Genomic DNA, 22032 nt, shown 5'->3' on the forward strand with positions numbered 1-22032 from the left:
GGTAGCTCCCTTGGAGCTAAGCATTGAATCCCTTGATTCTACACTAAAGCGTCAGATTCTGAAGAACTACCTCCTCGAGGGAGAAGATGATAAGGTAGCTTCTCGGTACACATACACACACCTCATCTGGTTCGTTCCCTCTCATTCAGACGTCCATCAACACCGTTCCGGAGTTCCGGAAGTCTTAATAAATTGAATTCATTACAGGTCGAACGCGTGGAAGAACCAGACCCTTCGGTTCGCTTGAAGCGCACGCTCTACTGAACCGAGCATCGTCACGCATCAACGCACTCTGTGTGGTTGCAGAACGTACGCTGTCTGTGCGCTGGCTTTTGCGAAACGACCAATCACTTCTCCGAACGATTCAGGCTTTCAGATGACGCTCAATGACAGGCTGGGCTCGATGGGTAAACATCGTGCCGGCGTAACAGACGGCGCTGTTTCGCTTACACCCAATTATACCCGCGATCTTTGGTGCGCTTATCAAACCAATTGCTTACTGGCCTGTGTGAGCCGCCTACGATGATGGTGCAAGAAGGCGAAGCATCATCGCAAGCGATCGGTCAAGTCATCGTCTGACACACGCTCATAAACGTCGTTTGTGGTGGGCGCGCAGTCATGCGCGTAATACGCACGCTCCATAAACAGTGCCGTAAACGGTAGTGACCCGTTGAAGTGTGATGCTTGCAATGATCGCAATTAGACATTATATGTTTGCAGCCTCAAAGAGCTACAGAAAATATTGGATTCAAAAGATCAAGCATTGGACGCTTGTTGGACAATAATGTTGTGCTCATTGTTGGCAACGATTTATCGCCCCAAATTGAACACAGCAACCGTGGCGCACGCTCACGAAAATACCAAAGATCTTGCAATAGCACCAACCATTACCTGATGTGCTACCCAGAGCTGCTTGGTGTGGATCCCAAGGGTGATCGCGGTACAATAAATCATGTCACAAAATAAAGCCATCAGGAAGTTCTCATGCCGCGAAACACCCTTACAAGGGAATCGGTAATCGCAACCGAAAACAAAGTGCGTTCGCACCAATGCCCCGCAGATACGAACGGCGCAGGCTCTAAAACTTATATCAACATCCATTTATCGGGCTCCTAATGCGCAGTACATCCTCCGGGTGAGAGATTCCAACGATCTCTGGGGGATGTGGAAAAGGGAGGGCAAAGAGGCACAACTTATAGGTGAATAAATTTCCCCGATAAGAAGATATGTTACGTGCACACTTTACTGTAGCACTCTCACAGTCTTGCGACTTCCCTTTTCTTTACCATTGCTTTACACTAGAACGGACTTAGATAGCCTCTTTAATGCTTACCCATCGTAATCCTCCGTAGGGGAATGCTCAAACACACACCGTTTGGACGCCTTGTGCAAAGTGAGAGCATCATAATTCATATTTCCACTGATAGAGGGACGGCTGCGGCTCTCGAACTGCCCGTACACTGGTAAGTATCCACTCGATCAAAGATCTCCACTACTTCCCGCCGCGGGCTTGATCGTAAACGAGCTTCGGAGGTCAATGGATGTGCGAATCTTGGTGTCTAACCAGTTCTCGTTCCCCCATTTTCGCTAGTTGCCCGTCTCCTTCTTGCGCCAGGTGCGTGTACGTGCTTGTATATTATCTCAATTAATAAATTTCCCAGCACCAGCAAGTGACAAGCGGGAATTTATTTAAGCTTCTCTCCTCCGGTCCGGCCCCGCAGAGCGTAAGTGCTTGTAGGATTGTAAGAACGAGCGCAAAATACGCTTGGAATTGTTTTCTGCAATTCTGGCCGGTCATAAAACCTATGACTGATTAGACGTGTGTGCAAGATAGTGGAAGGATTTGGCCTCTTACCTCGTTTGCTGCGAATTTGCCGGTGAGTGCAGATTATCGTCTGGAATGGACCAGATTCGCTAACGGATCCGTCCGATAGCCGAAGCCTTTAATTTATCGAAGGATTATCGAACGTGTACTTTCACATACTACGTGGCTTTGCGCCAATGTTAAAGCGAGCCATTACGGTCCCTTTTTGTGGGGGAATGGATGAGCAATAAACATGATAACATAATTAACCCAATCAATGCTCTTATTGTTCGTGGCGAGCTCCTTCATAATGTAGCTCGAAAGCTACATCTCCGGGGCTCATCTTCATTGCACACGTACCGGCGGTCACTACTGTCCGCCTTTGTTACAAACGAAATGATCACCAAAGAATTAAAACCCGATAAAACTTAGACGATGTTTCTCCGTGCGAGCCTCAACTCTCGAAAGTGCTCACCCGGGCTTCCTTTCCTTGGGAAGTGAAGTTGTTAATTACGACTACCGTGTGGCCTGCGCTCGTTTAAAAGCGCCGTATCTAATGGTAAGATCCAGCCCACCGGTCGGCACAAAACAAAAGCCCGAAAAAAACCCCTAAAGGTCCACCTCTTTACCGAGTACGGTTGTCCTAATGTCGGGATATGACGCTGCTCCTGCCGCTCCAGGCACCAGACAACATCATTGAAGTAATAACAACACTTTGAGTCTGTGGTGTTGTTTGGTTTCGGAAATTGGGCATCTATTCTATTCTACAAACCCTTTCGGATTCACCCCCGAAGCTCAGTCAGCGCGTTAATTCGTCATAGTTAAGTTCCCGTTGGGCTTAGAAAAGACAGCTGCGAGCGAGTGAAAAGTGCCTCCAGATGGCACGATGCTACGGGGGAAACATAATCCAAGCCGTGTGTTGTTTTCTGTGCTTCAAAAAACTCCTCACCTTTTCGGGCACATGACGCCCGGTGACGGTGTAATGTGCCGATTAATGCTATTTATTGTTGAGCTTTTATTCCAACAACGGGTACGGATCGGAACAATTCACCCCAACACGGCACGGCAGCTTTTATGAGGCCCCGTTTGTTTCGGCGCAAACGGTCGCGTGTGCAGCGGTGTGTATCGCGGTGTGTTGTGTATGTTGTCTTAATGCGGTTAACGAAGCGAATTTAACGTCTCCTCCGCTTGCGGAGTGTAAAATACTGTGCACTGCGGCAAAAAGGAAAGGCCCACCGGAAGGAAGCAAAGATGGACTGGCACCGAAAAGTAGGATTTTGGGATGGTGGTTTGTTCTGGAGCAGCTTGCGCATGTTAAGCGGCACAATTTAACGAAACAAACGGTATTGGTCTTGGTCAATGGCCCCAGCCGACTTGCTGTACCGAATTGTTTGGCAGCACGACGAGTACAATGGCATCAGTAATGGTTTAAATAGCTGGATTAGTAACTCCACAGGTGATAGGTACTGTTGGGGAGATTTCTGTTCCATTAAAGTTATGTTCCATACAGATGGCGCTAGTAAAAAACGCTTGTTTCTATAATCGAACTCCATTTCTCATACTAAATTGCTGATTGAAAACCAAATTAATCGAACCTTTCCTTCCCTTATTGATTCAAATAAATTACCCACGCAAACAGTTCGCTAATGGTGGCAAATTTATCACCATTATTCTATCCTCATTCCCTGGAATACACACACACACACGCATCGCGTGCCGTCTATCACCATCTAATAAAGCAAATTATTCATATCGATCGTCCGATCGTGGGGCATTAGGGAGCATAAAGCAGAGCAAGCTCCAGCTCCGACACCGAACTGCCACCGTTCAGTGATCCAGATCCATAGGCAAAACGATCCAATTGCCTCGATATTTGCCAATTACTGAGCTAAAATGAAGGCACTGGTTCATTTCAGACGTGTCGGTAAGCTTCATCCCCAAGAACATGCTGCCCAAGAAGTCTGCAGATCCTAGTTACTCAGCTGTTTTTTTTCGCTTTCCCTCTCCAACATCCATACCAAGCAGCTCCGGTCGTGGCATATGCTACTAGCCGTCGTTGCGTGCTAGCAAAAAATAGCAAAAAGGGTGTAATGCAATCGCCCATACGCTCATCTTCAGCCACAGTGGAATGCAATCATGTAGTGCAGCGGCACAAGCGCGCGCTTCATGGTTCACCGTTTTCCAATTCGCGTTCCTTTTGTGTGCTGGCGATGATCACAGCAGAGTGTAATGACCAGTGTGCCCGTGCTGCTGCACCGGCCTGCAGCATTGCAGCACACACAGGTGAACTTTGCGCCACCACCGTTGGAGAGAAAGCCGGACAGGAAAATTGTAATTGATTTTAGAACGCGCGTTCTAGCCGCGTTTCGCTCGGTAAACTTCAAATTGAAATGCGCACCGGGCGATCATAATCACCGCGCGTGTGTATGTGTGTGCTTGCAAACATGTAGGGCTGGTCAACAACATTCCACCACCGGTCTATGGAATTCGAATGCAGATGCATCATTTGTGTGTTGCCCGATGCCCCCCGTGTGCGCGAGCTGGCGGAAGCTGCTGGAAACAATTATGTTCCTTCCGTAACATTACACTATTCGTCTTTTTTTATGATGCTTAGTGATTAACTTTAGCTTGGCGCACGGCGGTCTCAACAAAGAACCGCCCAATAGGAAATACCGATTACGATTATTAGCGGCGAAACGACAACGGGGGTTTTGAAAAATGAAACCTCCCGTAATCGGTGGCTGATCGTTATTGTTGTGCTACTCTCCACCACTCAAAACAGCCCACTCACCTCTAATATCGTCCACACAGATGCCGAGATCTTCCCGGTAGGTGCTCAGGTGCGGCAAACACTGGCACTTGCACTCGATGCCCGCATCCGATGACATGTCTGGTCGGTTTGGAGAGAAGAAAGAGGAAGGTTGAGATTAAAAAACAATTTAAAATAATAATCATAATACATCCCGAAATGTGTCGGAAAGCCGTTTAAGGGACGCCACACGAATGCGCCGAACCTGATGTTGAAAAATTGAGAGCAAGATAGATCACACCTAGCGGGAATGACGCTCGTTCGTCACGGCAGTCGCCGTTGCAGACACAAACGGGAGGGGACCCTAATTAAACTGTCATTTTGTTTGGTGTGCGGGGCCAGCAGCCGAAACTTACCGATTTCTTTGATGTGGTCCGTACTTCCGGGGAGTCGGTGGGGTCCGGTGGGCCCGGTACCGGTCCGATCGCCACCGATCGATAGTTCCGCCGTGCCGCTCGACAGCCCCACGCACGTATCTGTGTCACATTTTTCCGATTCTGAAATAGAGAAGGCAAAAGCGAGTCAGTTCAACTTGAGTGCGTGTGTCAGATCGGGCTGTTTTATTGGACATTGCCGGTGGTTCCGCTAGTGCAATCAAACGTGGTGTTACCATTGGACGCGGTAAACAGTTGCAGAATGGTGTCAATATTTGTCAATATTTAGAAAGCATTTCAATCGCCCTTTACAGGTATGTTGAAAGGTGTGTGAATAAAAAATTGAAATGCAATGAGGGCTATTGGGTCAAGCAAACTAAGCATTGAAGTGACCTCAACTCAACAAAGCATCCAGCACCGGACCGGGGGATACATTGCATAACGACCGATCGCGTGCAGTGTGAACTCGTTTGCAGAGATAAATCAATTTACTTTTCTTGCCTTTTTAGCCATACATCGCACGCAAATGAAGTTCCGAAATGAGAGCAAGTGCTGACCTCTGGCGGATTACTAAATCCAGCCACTGAAACAGACAAACGCCAGCTGAACCGGACACTGCTGCTGGCGCTGCTCCCGAAGCGTTGCGGAGTTGCGTGCAGAGCTCGGCGGTGTCGTCGCGTGCGCCATTAACAGAGACGAACAACCAACAGCGTGGAATTGAATAAAAACGCAACACTACACCGCTGGTGACAACATGATCGGGAGGGTGTCTCACCCTCTCCCAGCAGCACCGAGGGCAAACTTACCAAATGTATAAAACAGATCACCACTGTGAAGACGCGTCAGGTTGGAGATCCGGCCGGACTCGGTGAGGCCACCCATTCGCTTGAACATGGGTGTTCCACGGCCGTACCCGGGCAATGGACTCTTGATCGGAGTAGCCGCCGCATCGACGAAGCCGCCGCCAGTCCAGCAGGTGAGCAGCGACAGCGACAGCAACACCAGCGCCCGCTGAAGATGGCTTTGCCGGCCGGTCGTACGTGTCGGTAATGCGGTGTAATTATCGCGTCCCACCGGGTGTCCATCCCGGCCGTGCGCCGGGTGACGGTATCGGCTGCCCTCGGCATACCTTTCAGGCGCGAGGACACGGCGCTGCCACTGCCTCAGCCGTGCCATGGTCAGCAACCGTTCGCTGCCGGCGGTGGACGTTGTAGCATGGTTCGCTGAACGGCCGGTGATCATTCATCTACAACCGAGCGATCCAAGCGGGAAGTGGAAGGGCGTTGTTCACCGGTGGACACGGGGAAGCATGCCAGCTGCTAGAAGGAGGAGAAGGGGAACAGAAGAAGAAAAAATAAATGATCAGAACAATCCGAAAGCAGCGCATAAATAGTTACTGGAGTGGCTAGAAATTAGTTTCCCATATGATTACATCTGTTTAATTCACGTAATCGAAGATGGACGCGCCGGGATAAAGCGCAAAGCCGACAGGCCGATCTCGACTCGAACAATGCCGTCCGAAAGACACTAAATACCGTTTTGAGAAGATAATTTTACTTCCATCAGCTTCTGCAGGAGTTGTGCTGCGCCTGGGAGGAGCCCGGGAAGGAACCTGGCGTTAACCTGGCCGTTACGACCCACCACTGGATATGGCAGGTCGAAGGGGCCAAGTTCAACAAAGATGTATGTGCAAGTTGCGCGGTGTAGGATTGGTTTGATTAATGAATGCCCGGGCGCGTAAATCCAAGCCCAGTTGTAACCTTTCATAATTAGTCAGATGATTTGGCAAAACACGGCCGCTTCTTCAAGTGGAAGATCAGTTGGTACCACAGTGTATGTGTGTATCGAAACTGCTTTACAGAGTCATCAATTTCCCGTCGAACACACGATATCTTTTATGGCGGGACGGAACTCCACAAAAAGGTTGGGCCCGTCCGGGGCTGATGAACTTGTAAATCTTGTGCCAATTGCCCGCCAATCTGGCTGCTTTGGCTCGTTTGCCTCGTTCGGCTTCAAATTTAATGTGACCGATCTGACGCCGATATTGCCGACTTTTCCCAGGCCGCAACTGGACGTGTGAGTGTCATGCGGTTGGTGCGCTTTTTTTTTGCTTCCAAATGGTACTATCGATCGACCCAGAATCTAGATCAATTAAGATTATGTAAATATTAAATTAGGACCTCCAAAGGAAAGGCAGATTAAATCCATCCCCGGCCGGGGTTTTGATTAATGAGCAGCTGGAGAAGTCGAACAGTGTTCGAAAGAGCGGACAAGTGGTACAGTTAGTTGGGGGTTAGGATTGTTTCAAGAGAATAGGAAGAGCTATAATAAACAAGAACCAAACACACACAGAAAAAAGAGCAAACGATCAATGACTAGTTGTAAAACGAATCTAACCACCTGTTTAGGTTGTTAGGTTCTTTTTGTTTGTTTTATTTTCGATATGTTTGCGTTTACTGTCAACCTGTGTTGGCGTGCCAAAAGTGTGCCATCGTGTTTACCTTTCGATCTGACTGACGGACCTAGGAACTGTCGTGTAGCTGTCACTTTTCACACTGGCTACGATTTGTTTGAATGGTAGACAGATGTGAGTTAGTGGTTCAAATATTCAGATGATTGTTCTAATATCGCTGGAAGCTAATAATACGAAAAGAGAGTGAGCTTTCTCTTATATGTAAATTAAGTTGGATTGTGTCAGTGGTCTGGATTGTTTGGATTGTGATGTTTACTTAAGTGGAACAAAATATCATTTAAAGCAATAATGATAGCTGATAAACAAGTCGATCATTACTGTTTGTGATGTTTCAACCGAGGCTAAAGGTTAAATAAGGTCCCCTAATTAAACATCATTATGATTACTTATTATTTTTCACATAACTTCCAACGTAGCATACATCTTCCACTATCGCAAGATAAAGCTGTAAACCAATTAATGTACAACAAAATTGCTTACACACATTAGCGCGATAAATCTGACAAGAGTTGACAAATTTCGGAAAAAACAACATGCGCGATTTCGCGAAAGCAGATCTTTCGCATCCGATTACTACCGTTTGCATAATATGCCGGCTGTTGATTTCGCAGAGCTTCTTCGCTCCCTTAATGGAGACACAAATTTTTGTTACCGATAAGCAAAACACCTCGGGCGAAGAAGGAACAGAAACTTCCACCAGCACGGGAACACGATAAGCTCGCGCACACGGAACTTGGACCGCGTTTAGATGACGCTGCATGTTCACTAAAAGCCCGCCGTAGGCTACCGTGAAGATAAGAAGTCATTAAAATATGTCAAACCTCACACGAACTGCCCGCGAGGAAAGAGAGAGAGAGAGAGAGAGAGAGAGAGAGAGAGAGAGAGATAGGGTGAACAAATGGGTTGAACTGGTTGCTCGAAAGATGTCTGTGATCAATCGTATTCGTGGATCTCGTCTCTGCATATTCCCGACAAAGCATTATTGAATGATTTCACATTGACGCTTCGTTTGGTGGGGCCTTCGATGCCAGCGGCTAGATTTCACCTGCGCTCCGTACCTTGGAAGAACGGAACAACAGCACAATTAATTAGTATTCCATGGCACTGTACAGTTGTTGGGATCCGCCTCAAACCTGGAGACTGGCAAGCAGTGAAATAATATCATCGTGTAGTCATCATTTAAATTGGATCTCATCTGATTTAAAGCATTTTCGAAGCAGTTTACGACCTGCCACCAGTGCGTTGATTGGTGTAAAGGGTGAGCAAATGATGAACGGTTAAAAAGCTCGCACAGCAAAGTGTGAGAATCGGGTGTAGAGTAGTGATGGGTAGCCGGAATCGCACCCACGGCTCGGAATCGCTTCCGAGCATTGCTACTCCGGCTCCGATTCCGAAAAATTAAAACCGTCGATTCCGCCCGGAGCCGTCGGAGCCGTCGGAGCCGTCCGGAGCCGTCCGGAGCCGTCGGAGCCGTCGGAGCCGTCCGGAGCCGTCGGAGCCGTCGGAGCCGTCCGGAGCCGTCGGAGCCGTCGGAGCTGTCCGGAGCCGTCGGAGCCGTCCGGAGCCGTCGGAGCCGTCCGGAGCCGTCCGGAGCCGTCCGGAGCCGTCCGGAGCCGCTAGTCGGCAGCCGGAGCCGTCGGAGCCGTCGGAGCCGTCGGAGCCGTCCGGAGCCGTCCGGAGCCGTCGGAGCCGTCCGGAGCCGTCCGGAGCCGCTAGTCGGCAGCTGGAGACGTCGGGACCGTCGGAGCCGTCCGGAGCCGTCGGGGCCGTTGGAGCCGTTGGAGTCGTTGGAGCTGTCCGGAATCGTTGGAGCCGTCGGAGCCGTCGGAGCCGTCGGAGCCGTCCGGAGCCGTCGGAGCCGTCCGGAGCCGTCGGAGCCGTCCGGAGCCGTCGGGGCCGTTGGAGCCGTTGGAGTCGTTGGAGCTGTCCGGAATCGTTGGAGCCGTCGGAGCCGTCCGGAGCCGTCGGAGCCGTTGGAGCCGTCGGAGCCGCTAGTCGGCAGCTGGAGCCGGTCGGAGCCGTCGTAGCAGTTGGAGCCGACGGAGCCGACGGAGCCGTCCGGAGCCGGTCGGAACCGTCGTAGTCGTTGGAGCCAACGGAGCCGTCGTAGTCGTTGGAGCCAACAGAACCGGTTGGAAACGTTGGGACCGTCGGGGCCGTCGAAGCCGACAGAGCCAGTTCGAGCCGTCGGAGTCGTTATAATAGTCGGAAGTCTTCTGAAGCGCATTAATTTCCCGATTTCAGCGATGATTTCATTTAAAAAAAAACAACTTACGAGTACAAAAATAGTCTTCTTCATTTATTGCTCTGAAGTTTTTTTTTGTATTTTTTTTAAACAATAAAGTCAAAAACAATTGTTTGCTCCGTATATATAGGGAAAAACTATGAATCAAACTATTATTTTTATTTTCATAAAAGATGGACGGATGATTGATAGTTATATTCTTTGTCTTGTCCATGTGCCATCATGTTATTCGGTAAAAAACAAGTGCGGCCTAAACCATACACGTTAGTCAATGTAAACAACCGTGCAAAACTGCCATAATTACACTCATCTGCCTCGTTCGTATTTTATCAAACCCACCTCCCGTCATAGTTCTATTGCTCCTTGACCTCCTAATTTGATTCATTTTTTTTCCTATGTATATATACGGAGCAAACAATTATTTTTGGCTTTATTTTTGAAAAAAAAACACACAAAAAAACTTCATATCAATAAATGAAGAAGACTTTTTTTTACTCGTTAGCTGTTTTTTACAATAAAATTATCACTAATATCGGGAAATTAATGCGCTTCAGAATGCTTCCGACTATTACAACTATTACAACTACTCCGACGGCTCGGGACGGCTCCAACCGGCTCCAACGGCTCCGACGGCTCCGCCGGTTCCGGACGGCTCCGGCTGGCTCCGGACGGCTCCGACGGCTCCAACGGCTCCAACGGTTCCAACGGCTCCAACGGCTCCGACGGCTCCGGACGGCTCCGGCTGCCGACTAGCGGCTCCGGACGGCTCCGGACGGCTCCGGACGGCTCCGACGGCTCCGGACGGCTCCGACGGCTCCGGACGGCTCCGACGGCTCCGACGGCTCCGACGGCTCCGACCGGCTCCGGCTGCCGACTAGCGGCTCCGGACGGCTCCGAACGGCTCCGGACGGCTCCGAGGTCGGAGTTTCGCACCTACCTTCCGGAATCGCTTCCAATTTTGGCGGAGTCATCCGGAAGCGATTCCGGATTTTTGTTGAATTTACCCATCACTAGTGTAGAGCCGATCGAGCAACAGGCACAATCGTTGGCAATTATCAAGACGAATCTTTCAATTTCTGGCTGGCGCCTGGGACGTTGCGTTAATTTTAATGGTAATGAATTCCGTGACGTTTTAACGAGATATTCTACTGTGTATTGATCGTGGTTGGTGCTCGTGGTGCATTGCAATTATGTCTTTTGGAGCAAGACCGTTCTGCGATTTATATCCGATACGGTTTAAATGTTTTGTTGGGTTTTGTGAGTTAATGGCTCCTTCTGGACATGGAGTGATTTAGTTTGGGAAAAGAAAAATCATTCCTATGCTTTTTCATTTGACTTAACTTGCTTGAGCCTACATATAGGAGGTATGTTGAGAGACCTCTTATATATTTTTACAAGTGCTAAATTTTAAATATCTCTTTCCCCTTTTAATTACCTTTCCTCTTTCCTAAGTCAACACAGTGCTATGAAAATGCAATAATCAAATAAATGCTTTTCAAGAACTATGAAATTCATGATTTATTTACTCTTATTCAACGTAACAAATGTGTTCTTTACTACACAAGTAACAACAAATCTTCGAAAAACACTTTTGAAACTTTGAAAAAATCTAAAAAAAAACCTTTCACTTGAGGAAGATTACAAGACAACGCCCCATTAATTAGGTCATATCTCATCCTACAATCGTTTGCCCAATCCGATACAAAAGGTGCTTTTATTTCTGCAAATTAAATCACTTTCCCCATGGAACCAGGGAGGAGCCCCGTATAACGTCCGTCATCAACCGATGAACTAAACAAGATGGCAAAACAAACAGCAAAACTGAACACCCTTAACAGCTTAACTTGCTTAACGACTTCGATGCCTTCCCGGTTGTTGATAATTTCTTCATTTCACCCTCACAAACATCAGTCAGCGTTTTAATAGGACAAAAGGGAGAAAGATTTAAAATCCGATGAACGCCTAACGATAGACGTTCTTGTTCCATCCTACCTTCCATCACACAAAAGATTGAGATGATTGAGCAGTGGACAGGAGCGCCCACAAACAACCTGGACAGGAACAACGCATAAATTTGTCAACCAAACGTCGACGTGCGTCAAACCGACACTGCGACTGCGGTATGATTATTGTTCGAACCAGCATTATGCTGTCACCGAACATGGATAAGGAAATGCAACGAACATGGATAAGGAATCACGGAAATGTATCACTCGCCCTCTCCTTTTGTGTGCTAAATCCACGATCGCTCTGCCGCTTGCTTATCTACCTACATTCCAATTTCCTGTTTGGCATTCTCTAGCAGCGAAGAAAAACAACAAACGGCCCTGCACAGCATCCGACATCGATAGCTGCCTCACATTAGCACGATTTGTTACGCCGGGCGAATTAAATTCAGTGAAAATTGCATACGCTTTCCGAGGAGTGTGCGGATCGTCACCACCACACGACCACGGCTCGATCATCATAATCACCTGGTCGATAAACAGCAATTAATGCATACCCTTCATGCCGTTGACGGGCGTGCAGTCGATCGTTCGAGATGCATATTTATTCCAAGCATCGAACGGCATGGTCCAACAAGGAAGCATAAGAAGAACATTCCATAGAAGGGGAGCAATTATGGAAAAATGTCCCTAGTCCAGTCCTGCTTAGGGTGTAGCTCATGCCAAGCCTGCACTGATCTGTTTGCCAAAGGCGTCTTCTTACCCTGCCCGCTCGGTAATGAGCAATATTGAAGACTAGTTTGCATAATTAAGTCACCTGCTTCGAGCGACATACCAACCGGGCATCAATCTCAATCCTCGGCAAGGATCTGGTGCGTTGGGGTTGGGCGTCTGCGTCAGAATTGAAGTCAGTAAACATAGTTACCCAAGGCAGGCATTTTAAAAGAAGGGGAGATTCTTCATAACAGTGATTAGCTAGTGAAGATAGTTGCTTTATAATTAACATTATATTGTTTGTAGTAAACTGTTAATTAAAACAATTGGTTTGTGTTAAGTTTGCGTTATGCGATAAATAACTGAAATTAATTTAGATTAAGTTTTGACAGAAAGCATAATACTAAGAAAGATATTAATATATATAAAATCATTGATTGTTTGATTACTCCCAACAAGCTGTTTCTCGTTAGTTTTTCAAAGAAAATCAATAAAAAGCGATTTCTATAAATCGAAAATCAGCTTAAAACTTCAGAAAATCTGCTATGCCAAGCTTGAATTCCTAGAATCAATCTATTCATCAGCTTATTTTTCGCAACACAATAACAGTAACATCAACAACAAAAAATGAAGATAAGCCTCCATCTCTAGCTCCACCTCTTGTCAACGATCCGTCAACGGCCATTAAGCGGGACCATAAAGGGACCCAGTGAAGCCACGGTAGCCGTCGACTTACTGCACCGATGCTAGGACAACGTGGAAAAAAGCACTGGCTTCTGCAACGACGCCACTTGTTTAGAGGCTTGTGGTCGTTCCCTGCGCGTACCAAACCACACCCCAGCCACCCTGATTCACAGTAGAGGAACGGTTTTGATCGTCGTTTTATGTTCCGTTGAATAAAGTTAATTAGATCAATCGAGGACGCTCGATCGCGACGGCAAACAGGTTCTTTCCGCTGGATCATCTGGTTTGGGGCATCTGGGTTCTAAAAGGGACAGGTTGTGTGTTGCGTTTGTTGCCCTCTCCAACTCCAATACCGTCCATCCCGATTCCGTCCCATTTACTGCGGCTTCGATTTTCCGCTTGTGCTGATTGGTATTTTCTACACCTCCGTTCTACTCCCCACCCCAGGTTTCACCGGCAGACGTCCAACAGACCACAAATCGGTCAAACTCGTCGCTTTGGTGACAAGAGCTTCGTGCTTGGTGCAACCTACTACGGCCGGTGAGCGATTGATTTCATCGCATTTCATCGGCGATTCAGTTGATTGCGAGCTCAGGTTCCTCTTCTGATTCTCTTATGGCGTATGAAGTCACCGTACCGTACCGATTACGGACAGGGAACGTTTTGCGGTGTGAGTATGTGTGTGTGTGGAATTATCGGGTTAGGTTTTATTGGATCTTCAAACAGCGATTATCCCGTTAGCGGGCATCGGTTTGTCGTAATTAAAAGTAATTGTTATTAATTGTGTGCTGTTTTCGCGGTGGCTGCCGAGCGCCGACCAAGCACTACAAATCGATTCCCGCACGGTGTGGATATCAACGGTGTTTGATGTCCGTTTGGAAGGCAGGGGGAATTCCGCTAAGCCGAGCTTAAGCATGCGAACAACGAATTGTTGGCTATGTCATCGTCATTATGTTGGAATGGTTTGCATTTTTGTGTAAGTTTGTGCTGAATGGAGAGATAATGCGTGCTATTTGTTTAGTATTAATAAGCTTTCTGTTAGGCTCTTTTTTTCAAATCTCTGATCCAATCAAATGAAATTGTTTCTTATTTCAAGCATGGATTTTTACTTTAAATGTTGTTTTTTTTTGTGTGACTTTTCTATAAAAATGCTAAAATACTATCTTTCCTTAAATTTTTTACATTATTAACGAGATCTATGTACAAATACAACTGACTCAAACTAGAGTAGAGTTTACAACTAACTAAAGTAAAAACCAAAAATTACATTAATTTCCTTAAGATGTATTTGTCCTAAATGCGTACATCTAACTCATTCAATCCCCCATAAACTATAACAATTCCTTCCTTTTTGGTACACTTAACAACATTTATCAATCCTCATTGTGCAACACCATAACTAACGAACCGTTTTCTTCCGCTGATTGCATCGGTACGCAAAGAATTTATGACGGTCCTAAACGCGCGCAAAACGCAACGCCCGCTTCTGCAAGAAGAAAAGGCATCCCTATCTATATCTGGTTTATTGAAAAGATTAAAATATTACATCGATAAGTGGCGGAACACGAGCGAGCCGCCCGATGCGCTAACCTCCGTACCTTAATCCACCTTTACCCATCATCATTCGGTGTGGCGCGCGGTCGGCGATCGCGACTGCTGGGCTGATAATAATGCTCCAAACACCCAGCACTGCCACGTAGAATATTGGACGCGTTTTTTTTTGCTTTTTTGTCTGTTGTTTCCTCCTACCGTGCATGTTGCGAACGATCTAAAGTACCAATAGGCCGGCTAAAGAAGCACGGCGCGGCCGGTCAATAATTATCCTGTACACGAGCTTAACTTGCGCTCGAGATGCCGCAACGTATCGAACTTTTCTAATCTTCAACAATTACCTCTGTGTGATATCATCGGGTATCTCCCCTTGCTCTGTGAAGCTTCCTTGCCGTTTGCCGAAGGAAGAAGCTACCGCGATGGTTTCTTGCGCTCCCCGAGTGGCGTAACAGGTTGCCCCACACTCACCACCCCATTCTATCCCAGCAACTCCGCATGAATCTCGTCGATTTTCCCCCCCATGTGTTTTCCTTCTTTTGATGCCTCTTTTTTTTGTTTGAAATGTTGTTTTGTGTTGTGCGCTCACACTCATACGGTGCGGAACGATTTCCTGACAATCTCTCCCGGGGCCCGGGGGCTTATGGCAGGATTTTACGCCCCGCAGCCCCGTAACGCAGGTCCACAGTACACGGTTCTAGATTTACCGGTTTGCCGGTTTGTAAGGAGGTGGCAGGTAAGGACAAACCCTCCAGTTGCTCTATCGGTACTCCGTTGGCCTACAATCGGGCCCTGGGAGTGGACGACATTATGTGTGTTTGCCCGTATGCGGCGCGTAAGTACCTATTGAATGGCCAACATCTTTTTGTGTTGTGTTGGCTGCGCAATGTTTTATCAAAGCTGCTAATGAAGATCCACTGGGGCGGTGCAACGGGAATCGTTTTTCAATCGATCCCAAGCCCGAGTAAAGGGACTTTTTCATCGAAGTTTCGGGACGCAACTGGACAAAGAAAAGTGGGTTCGGTGCGGGCACGAGATGGGCACGAGATAAGGTGCCGGTTTGTCCGCAGGAGAAGGAAATCACGCTCACTAGAAGGTGCGTTTTTGAATCGCGCTGGACCTCTGCTGCAAAAGGTTAAGTATTCAAGGACCCAACAAGGAATTCGCATAAACTTCTACAAATGATCTAGATGCGAGTGCGTGTGCTGTAATGGGCGCGTCCCATTAGGCTAATTTGTAAAATACAACCCGTCTGTGTGCTCTTACACGCCACACGAACAGCAGCAAAAGCTGCCCATTTTCGGCCGAGTCACGATCGCGCATTATCAATTTGTATCACTCCTAAACGCATTCCACAAGCGCGGACCCACCGTATGCAAATGAGCCTGTTCAAGAGAGGCCGCCGTGCGGAAGCGAACAGTGCTCCAGTTTGGACGGCTAATTTCTTCCACCAGCTCCAAAACGGCACACGATTGGAATGTGCGCGGGCTCCTGCTGGATCTCTTCCGCAGGGCCCAAGAGGCTAGAAAGCGTCTTATTATTGTTGGGGAAGACAATCCCCAACTCCTCCCGCTTTACAACACAATGCACAGCATTGATTAGTGTTCGGCATTCAGCATTCTCGCGTGCGCGCTTTTGATTGGAAATGTCAATTTGCTCGATTGACGGACCGAACAGAGGATAGCAATCCAACACAAGGGATCGACCGAAATGTCAACCGATCGTGCCGAAACGCTTCACAATGGGACGACTAATTTTTCAATCTGCTTGTGGACACTGAAGCGTTTGTTTGTATGCAGATTAGCGCAAAGCCGCCATCCGGGGGAACTTTCACGCGGTGGATCGCTCAGGAGAGGAAACTGAAGTGATTGGACGATCGGTTAAACATTGTTGACGGGTGCGGGTCCGTTTGGTATGATAATTTAATTTCTCCAAGCTGCTCGCTGCTCCTCTGTGAGAAATCTACGCAGATGTTCTGGGAATTTCCCGAACTAAAGTGTTGCTTATTAACATGTAACGTACTTAAGAGCTTAGGACTTTAAGCATTCTTATGACGCGTTGAGAGTGTATGTTATGTGTAGAGTTTCGTGTGAACTTCTCCTCAGAATCAACTGGAATCTATTACTCTTGGTTCGTGATTCTCCTGCACTTCTGTAGAGTTTAGCTTAGCGCCATTTCCAGTAATGCCTCCTTCAAAAGATGCTTTCCCCAACAGGAGCATCACTCTCGACGTGTACTGCACCAGAACCCACTCTTAGGACTTAAGAGCCAGGCTTGGATGATGGTGTGAACTTCGTTGGGCACAGGTGTGCACCATCGTTGACCCTTGAAGGTTAGAAGCACTCTCTCGGGTGTTGGGCTGTTGATGAAGTCACTACACCGTGCCCTCCACCTGCACGGAAGCTAATCTAATGCCGGCTAAAGGCTACAGACACTTTAGCTACCGACCTTTTCAAAAGTCACGAACCGTTCGAAGTGGGCAATTGAACAAGATTCTTATGCGAGAAATGACTTCCAATATTCACCGTTGGCACCAACGGCTGCACACCACACGGCTATGGGACGCCAGCATTTTGTTCGTTCGTTTGCTTATTGAACAGTAAACTCCATTAATACCCAACAATTCTGGTACCGGATTGGCCACTTTAGGACCCCCTGAAATGACCACTCTTATGATGCTGCTCTGCCGGTTTCAGCGCCGTTCCGTTTCCGAAGCTGCATTAAACGGATTGATCCCAGTTTTTATCCCCTTTCGCCCAGAGAACGCTCCCGTTCTCATCGTTTTTTTACAACTCAACAGCAAATTAGTTGTTCTTGTCAGTTTACGATTATCGTCACCTTGCCTACTTGAAGTGCCGACAGATAAACCGGCCCGCCGCAAGAACGGTGTAAGGTAGTTTGGTTCGTGCGGTTTTTTTTTATTAACACTACACCCGATCAAATTCCCGTTCTCCTCGCAAACGTATTTGCGCAACGTGATTATCCAGGCTTGCAAAAATGGGAAGCTTGACCACGGCCCAGCAGCAGCTCCCGTACGGTACGGCGGAGGCGACGAACGGCCGCGTACTACCAGATTGGTGGTAATTTGACCGTTTCATTGAAAGGGTATTGTTGGTAATTGTGTTGATTATCTAAATTTTGTATCGTTAGCGATCCGTTCGATCGTCGCTAAGCTGGTAGGAGTCGGTGGAAAGATTAGCTCCGGCTTCTGAGGCGTCGAAGAGGAGAAGCTGCAGAAAAAACAGGTGCTTTGTTGGAGGGTTGGGGGATCTTTAGTGTTGGCAATGTTAAACCTCATCTTCCGGCCCATCGTTTTTTTTTTCTCCGACACGATAATCTGCAACATCTTCGTGTACGTTATTCTTTTCGATGATGGCAGACGGGAGCAAGGCCCCACAGCACAGGTAACTATTAGAAATATGATTATTATTATGGAGTAGCTGATGATGCTGCCGTCGCCAGTGTACCGTTCTGGGCTGGCTGCGCTTTTTTCTTACTACCTTCGGATGATCCGGTAATTCCCGACGGACAGGCGACGACCGGTTTGCATAAGCTGCGCAAAAACCAGGCACGGAGATGAGTAATATGTGGTGCAATAATAATAAATCACTCAATTTATGGATTAATCTATTAATTCGTCTGCCCTGTGTACCTGTGCTATGCGATCACGATCTGGTGAGGTTCACGATCCAACGATCAAGCGTGGCTGGTGCTACAAGTTGTTGAACTTTGTAACACCCTAGACACGGCTAGACAGGGGTAACCGTTTTCGCCGCCAATGAACTTCACCAACCACCGCCGTTTGTAATCGATTTGTATTGGTGTGCAGCACAAGGGAAAAGCGCTTTCGCACTTTCTTTGCCGAAAGGTTTCTTTTATCAACGATCGCAAGCGACAAACACAAAAACGCCACGCATTTCTTTCCAAACCATTCTCCAAGTGTTGTAAAAATGTTCCCCATCAAACGACACCAAGCGACGAACCCGTTTGCCGTTTCGCCGTCTCTAATCTTATCTCTCTCTCTCGCTTGCTCTGCCATTTCTCTTCCCCGCAGGTCAGGATGATTCGATTGTAGCAAATTAAAAGAGTCGCAAAGTGTCCCCGGAGGCCACTGCATGCCGGCGACCGGCCGTTCGGGCGGCCCACTCGTTGTGCTTCCACCCAATAAAAAAGCAGTTATAGAAGTATTTACCTTTTAATGGATGTCGCCCCTTTGCTGGAGACTGGACCATTTCTTCATGAATAAGTCCCTGTTTTGCAGCTAGCACGTCTGTGACGTGTCGCAGCCGAACGGGCGGTGTTTTTATATGAGCTTTTTTTTTCTTCCTATGTTGATATAAATCCCATCGTTTCCAAGGTTCCCTTTGTACGCAATCCTACGCAGCGGAACGTTGCGCATCGCACTATGACCACTATGGTGCCCCGTTGCTGCAATCGAACCCAACTATCGACGGCAAGTGCACAACGAGTTTTGCGTGAAAACAAGTTCCATCTGCCGAAGGTACCGGAGGACCCACATCGGCCGGGCTAGATCAGTTTTTCCCCCCCGCCCATGTTGGCGATGCCGCAGAAAAGACCCGTTTTGTGCTCTCGCATACTTTGAGGCTGATGATAAAACCAGATTTCCAATTGGCAAGCGGGCATCATGCTGCAAGTTCAATGTTTTACTTACCATCTCCACAAAGAGCCGTTTTTTTTGAAAAGGAGAAAAGAAGTACAACCCACCTTCAAAGCTCCGTTAAACCGTTCAAACCAAACGCTGAGCTAGGAGGGCTAGACAGGCTAAGCTAGACGAGCGTATATAGACATCTCGGCATTGCGAAGATCCTGTTACCCTGTTATCCTCCTACGACGCGTTCGCGCAGATAACACTGCCCGCACCATCGTACAAATTATGTTGCCCCAGATCAATATTTCAATCGGGGCGACCACCTTCACATGGCCCGCTTGGACGGTGGAGCGCTCCGTGCAGCATCAACGTCCGTTTTATGCAACGTCTGTCGTGTAGCTCTCTTCCAGCGAAAAGAATTGTATCACTATCCACCCGCGATTCCGAGCCCATTATGTAAATTAAATTATCTTCTCCTCATCCCCTTCGTTCACCCCTTGTGCTAGGCAACACGCGCCGCTGCAAACACGTACCGTCACATACGTACGCCGACGATCAGATTTCTGCAAATGGTTCTTTCCTTCCCTAGTATGCATGCAGCATCGTTCGTTTGCCAAAGGGCCAAAAACAGGAGGTGTACTAGCGGCTAGAGGTGATCCCACGGGATCGATAACTTCGTGGTCCGGTTTCGGGGTCTTCTAGCAGCGACAATGCGAGAAGAATCCCTTCGTATCCTACACACACACACACACTTCCCTCTAGCCGTTAGCAAATGCCGATGCCAAATCGAACCTGTCGTCGCACGGGCCAAGATCATAATTTATGCAACATTTACGATTTTATTGTCCCATACTGAATGTGCTGGCAGAAAACTGGTAAGCGGAAGAAGGAAATAGCCGGTCGACCGTCCTACTCCACAATTGCGGCGAGTGGATAATAACTTTTTTCAAACCCATTGCTACTCCCTCAGAGCGTTGATCGATCTGGCCTGCCGGGCTGGAAATTGCAGACCCTCTAGCAAGCGACACTTTCTACCCACACCCGCACATTGCGCAGGGAAGAGATTGACTGGAAATTGATTGTCAATTGGGCGTGGGGAGAGCGATCACGACCCCTGCGGCCCCGACATAACAACAGATGCTGTGGCAAAAAGGTACCGAATGCATAAATACACCCGGGGGCCACCCCGTCCTGCTTCATATGCATAAATGCCGTTGTGCTCTGCTTCGCCTGTGGAGACCTTTTTGGTTTGTCGCGATGGATGGACGACGGGCGGATCAGTGATTGCAATCTGATATTTAATCGAGGGAAGCAGCATGTAAAACGGTTTGAGAGGGCTCTAAACTGGTTCTCTACCCATCATCCGTTGTCGTAGAGCAGGCTAGCAAAGACTTGTTAATTGTCCTAGGCTTGACGACAGATGCACCGGACACGATTGCACTGATTGCTTCCGCTGATTGCAAAAATAATATCAAAAATTTATTCCTTTTTTTACAGCAGAACCTGATACCAAGCAGATGCCGGATAGAACTAACTGCAAAGTAGAGGTTATGATCGAGCTTACGGGTAGTAGAGGTTATGATCGAACAGGTTCTTAACCTCAGGAGGCTTCCCGTGCTCCTAGAAATGCGTGAGAATCGATGGAATAACGTTTAAAGCTTACTGACCTAAAAGATTTCAATTAAAGAGAAGAGACGAACCCTTCGTGAAAGTTTTGAAATAAATTATTTTAGTCTTATGTTAGTATATATTCGTCTGAATAAAACATAAGAATCTAGATTTGAGGAGCTTTGTGAGTTGAAAAGAACAATCTCAAAGATTTGCTTGAAAGACTTCAACTATGGTAAAATGCACGAACCTTGAAATAAAATTCAATGCAATATGTTCATGCTTTTCAACAAACAAGGTTCCACTTTCTCTTGCATTATTCCTCTCTTTTTTAATATATTCCAAAGGACTCAATCTGCATCGCCATCGGAACTGAACCCAATTACGCCACTTCCTAATGCCTCCGACTAATTAACGTTTCTAGCGCACCTTTGTTTTATGCAAACTAAACCCATGCCCGCCATAACGACCTACCGGGACGTTCCATTTACCGCTAGTATTAATATCTTTTAAACCGGACAACCAACGTGCATCGGGACGGCACCGGAAACACTGCTCATGGCAGATACAGTAAACTAAAACCCATCATACGGCGCATTCTACGTAACGGCGTTCCATGAGCAGTGGTTTTTGCCATTTTTGTTGCCGTTTTATTTTGCACACATATCCTCGCTTATCAGAGAAGATCGTAAGAGCAAGCTCGCGAGATCTTGCGCGCGTGCGCGTGCGTCCACCGCGAATGAAGACGTTTCTGCGCGTGTCAGGACAGCCCCCGAAAAGCGAGCGACCGGCCCCGGCCACATAAAACCCGGCCACGCGTGCAGTCCCGAGCGTTTGCCGCCAGGCGCCCGGGAGTTGAGAAAGAATAAATTAAGAAATTAACGAACCAAACGCAACCGAGCGACTTTATGGGGTTGGAAATAGAGTGGGGAGGAGAAAGATTGGCTGTGATTTTCGTTCCACCTCCCAGAGGCAAACCAACAAAACGTTGCCCATACCGGCCGGCGTAATTGGAAAACAAATAAAACCCCATACCCGTGTGCCCTTGTGTTCTGGGCGGATGGGACGCACGGTTGGGAAAACTCTCCTGGGCTGGGGTGGTGTCTGTGCCGTGAGCTAGACACATGCGAAACAATAAATCAATTTTACTGCCCCACAGTGATGTTGCTTCTTGCTTGCCCTCTGGGTAAAAGGGAAGTATTTGCTTTCGGGCGTCTG

The 22032-nt window shown here is 47.7% G+C and overlaps 1 protein-coding gene across 2 annotated transcripts in view; it reads right to left on the reverse strand.

Annotated features, from left to right (window-relative positions):
• The window catches only part of LOC120949893 (uncharacterized), an 80717-nt gene that overhangs the window by 34285 nt on the left and 24400 nt on the right, over nucleotides 1–22032 (reverse strand). The window contains exons 3-5 of one of the 2 annotated variants that reach the window (XM_049607849.1): nucleotides 5794–6303; nucleotides 4970–5110; nucleotides 4596–4694 (exon numbers count right to left, since the gene is read on the reverse strand). In XM_049607849.1, coding sequence (XP_049463806.1) covers nucleotides 4596–4694; nucleotides 4970–5110; nucleotides 5794–6229 — 676 coding nt within the window. In that variant the 5' untranslated portion in view covers nucleotides 6230–6303. Of the gene's footprint in view, nucleotides 1–4595; nucleotides 4695–4969; nucleotides 5111–5793; nucleotides 6307–22032 lie in introns of both variants that reach the window. The other variant, XM_049607848.1, reaches the window with a different exon arrangement.

This window comes from Anopheles coluzzii, chromosome 2, assembly GCF_943734685.1.
Source record: "Anopheles coluzzii chromosome 2, AcolN3, whole genome shotgun sequence".
NCBI classification, from domain to species: domain Eukaryota; kingdom Metazoa; phylum Arthropoda; class Insecta; order Diptera; family Culicidae; genus Anopheles; species Anopheles coluzzii.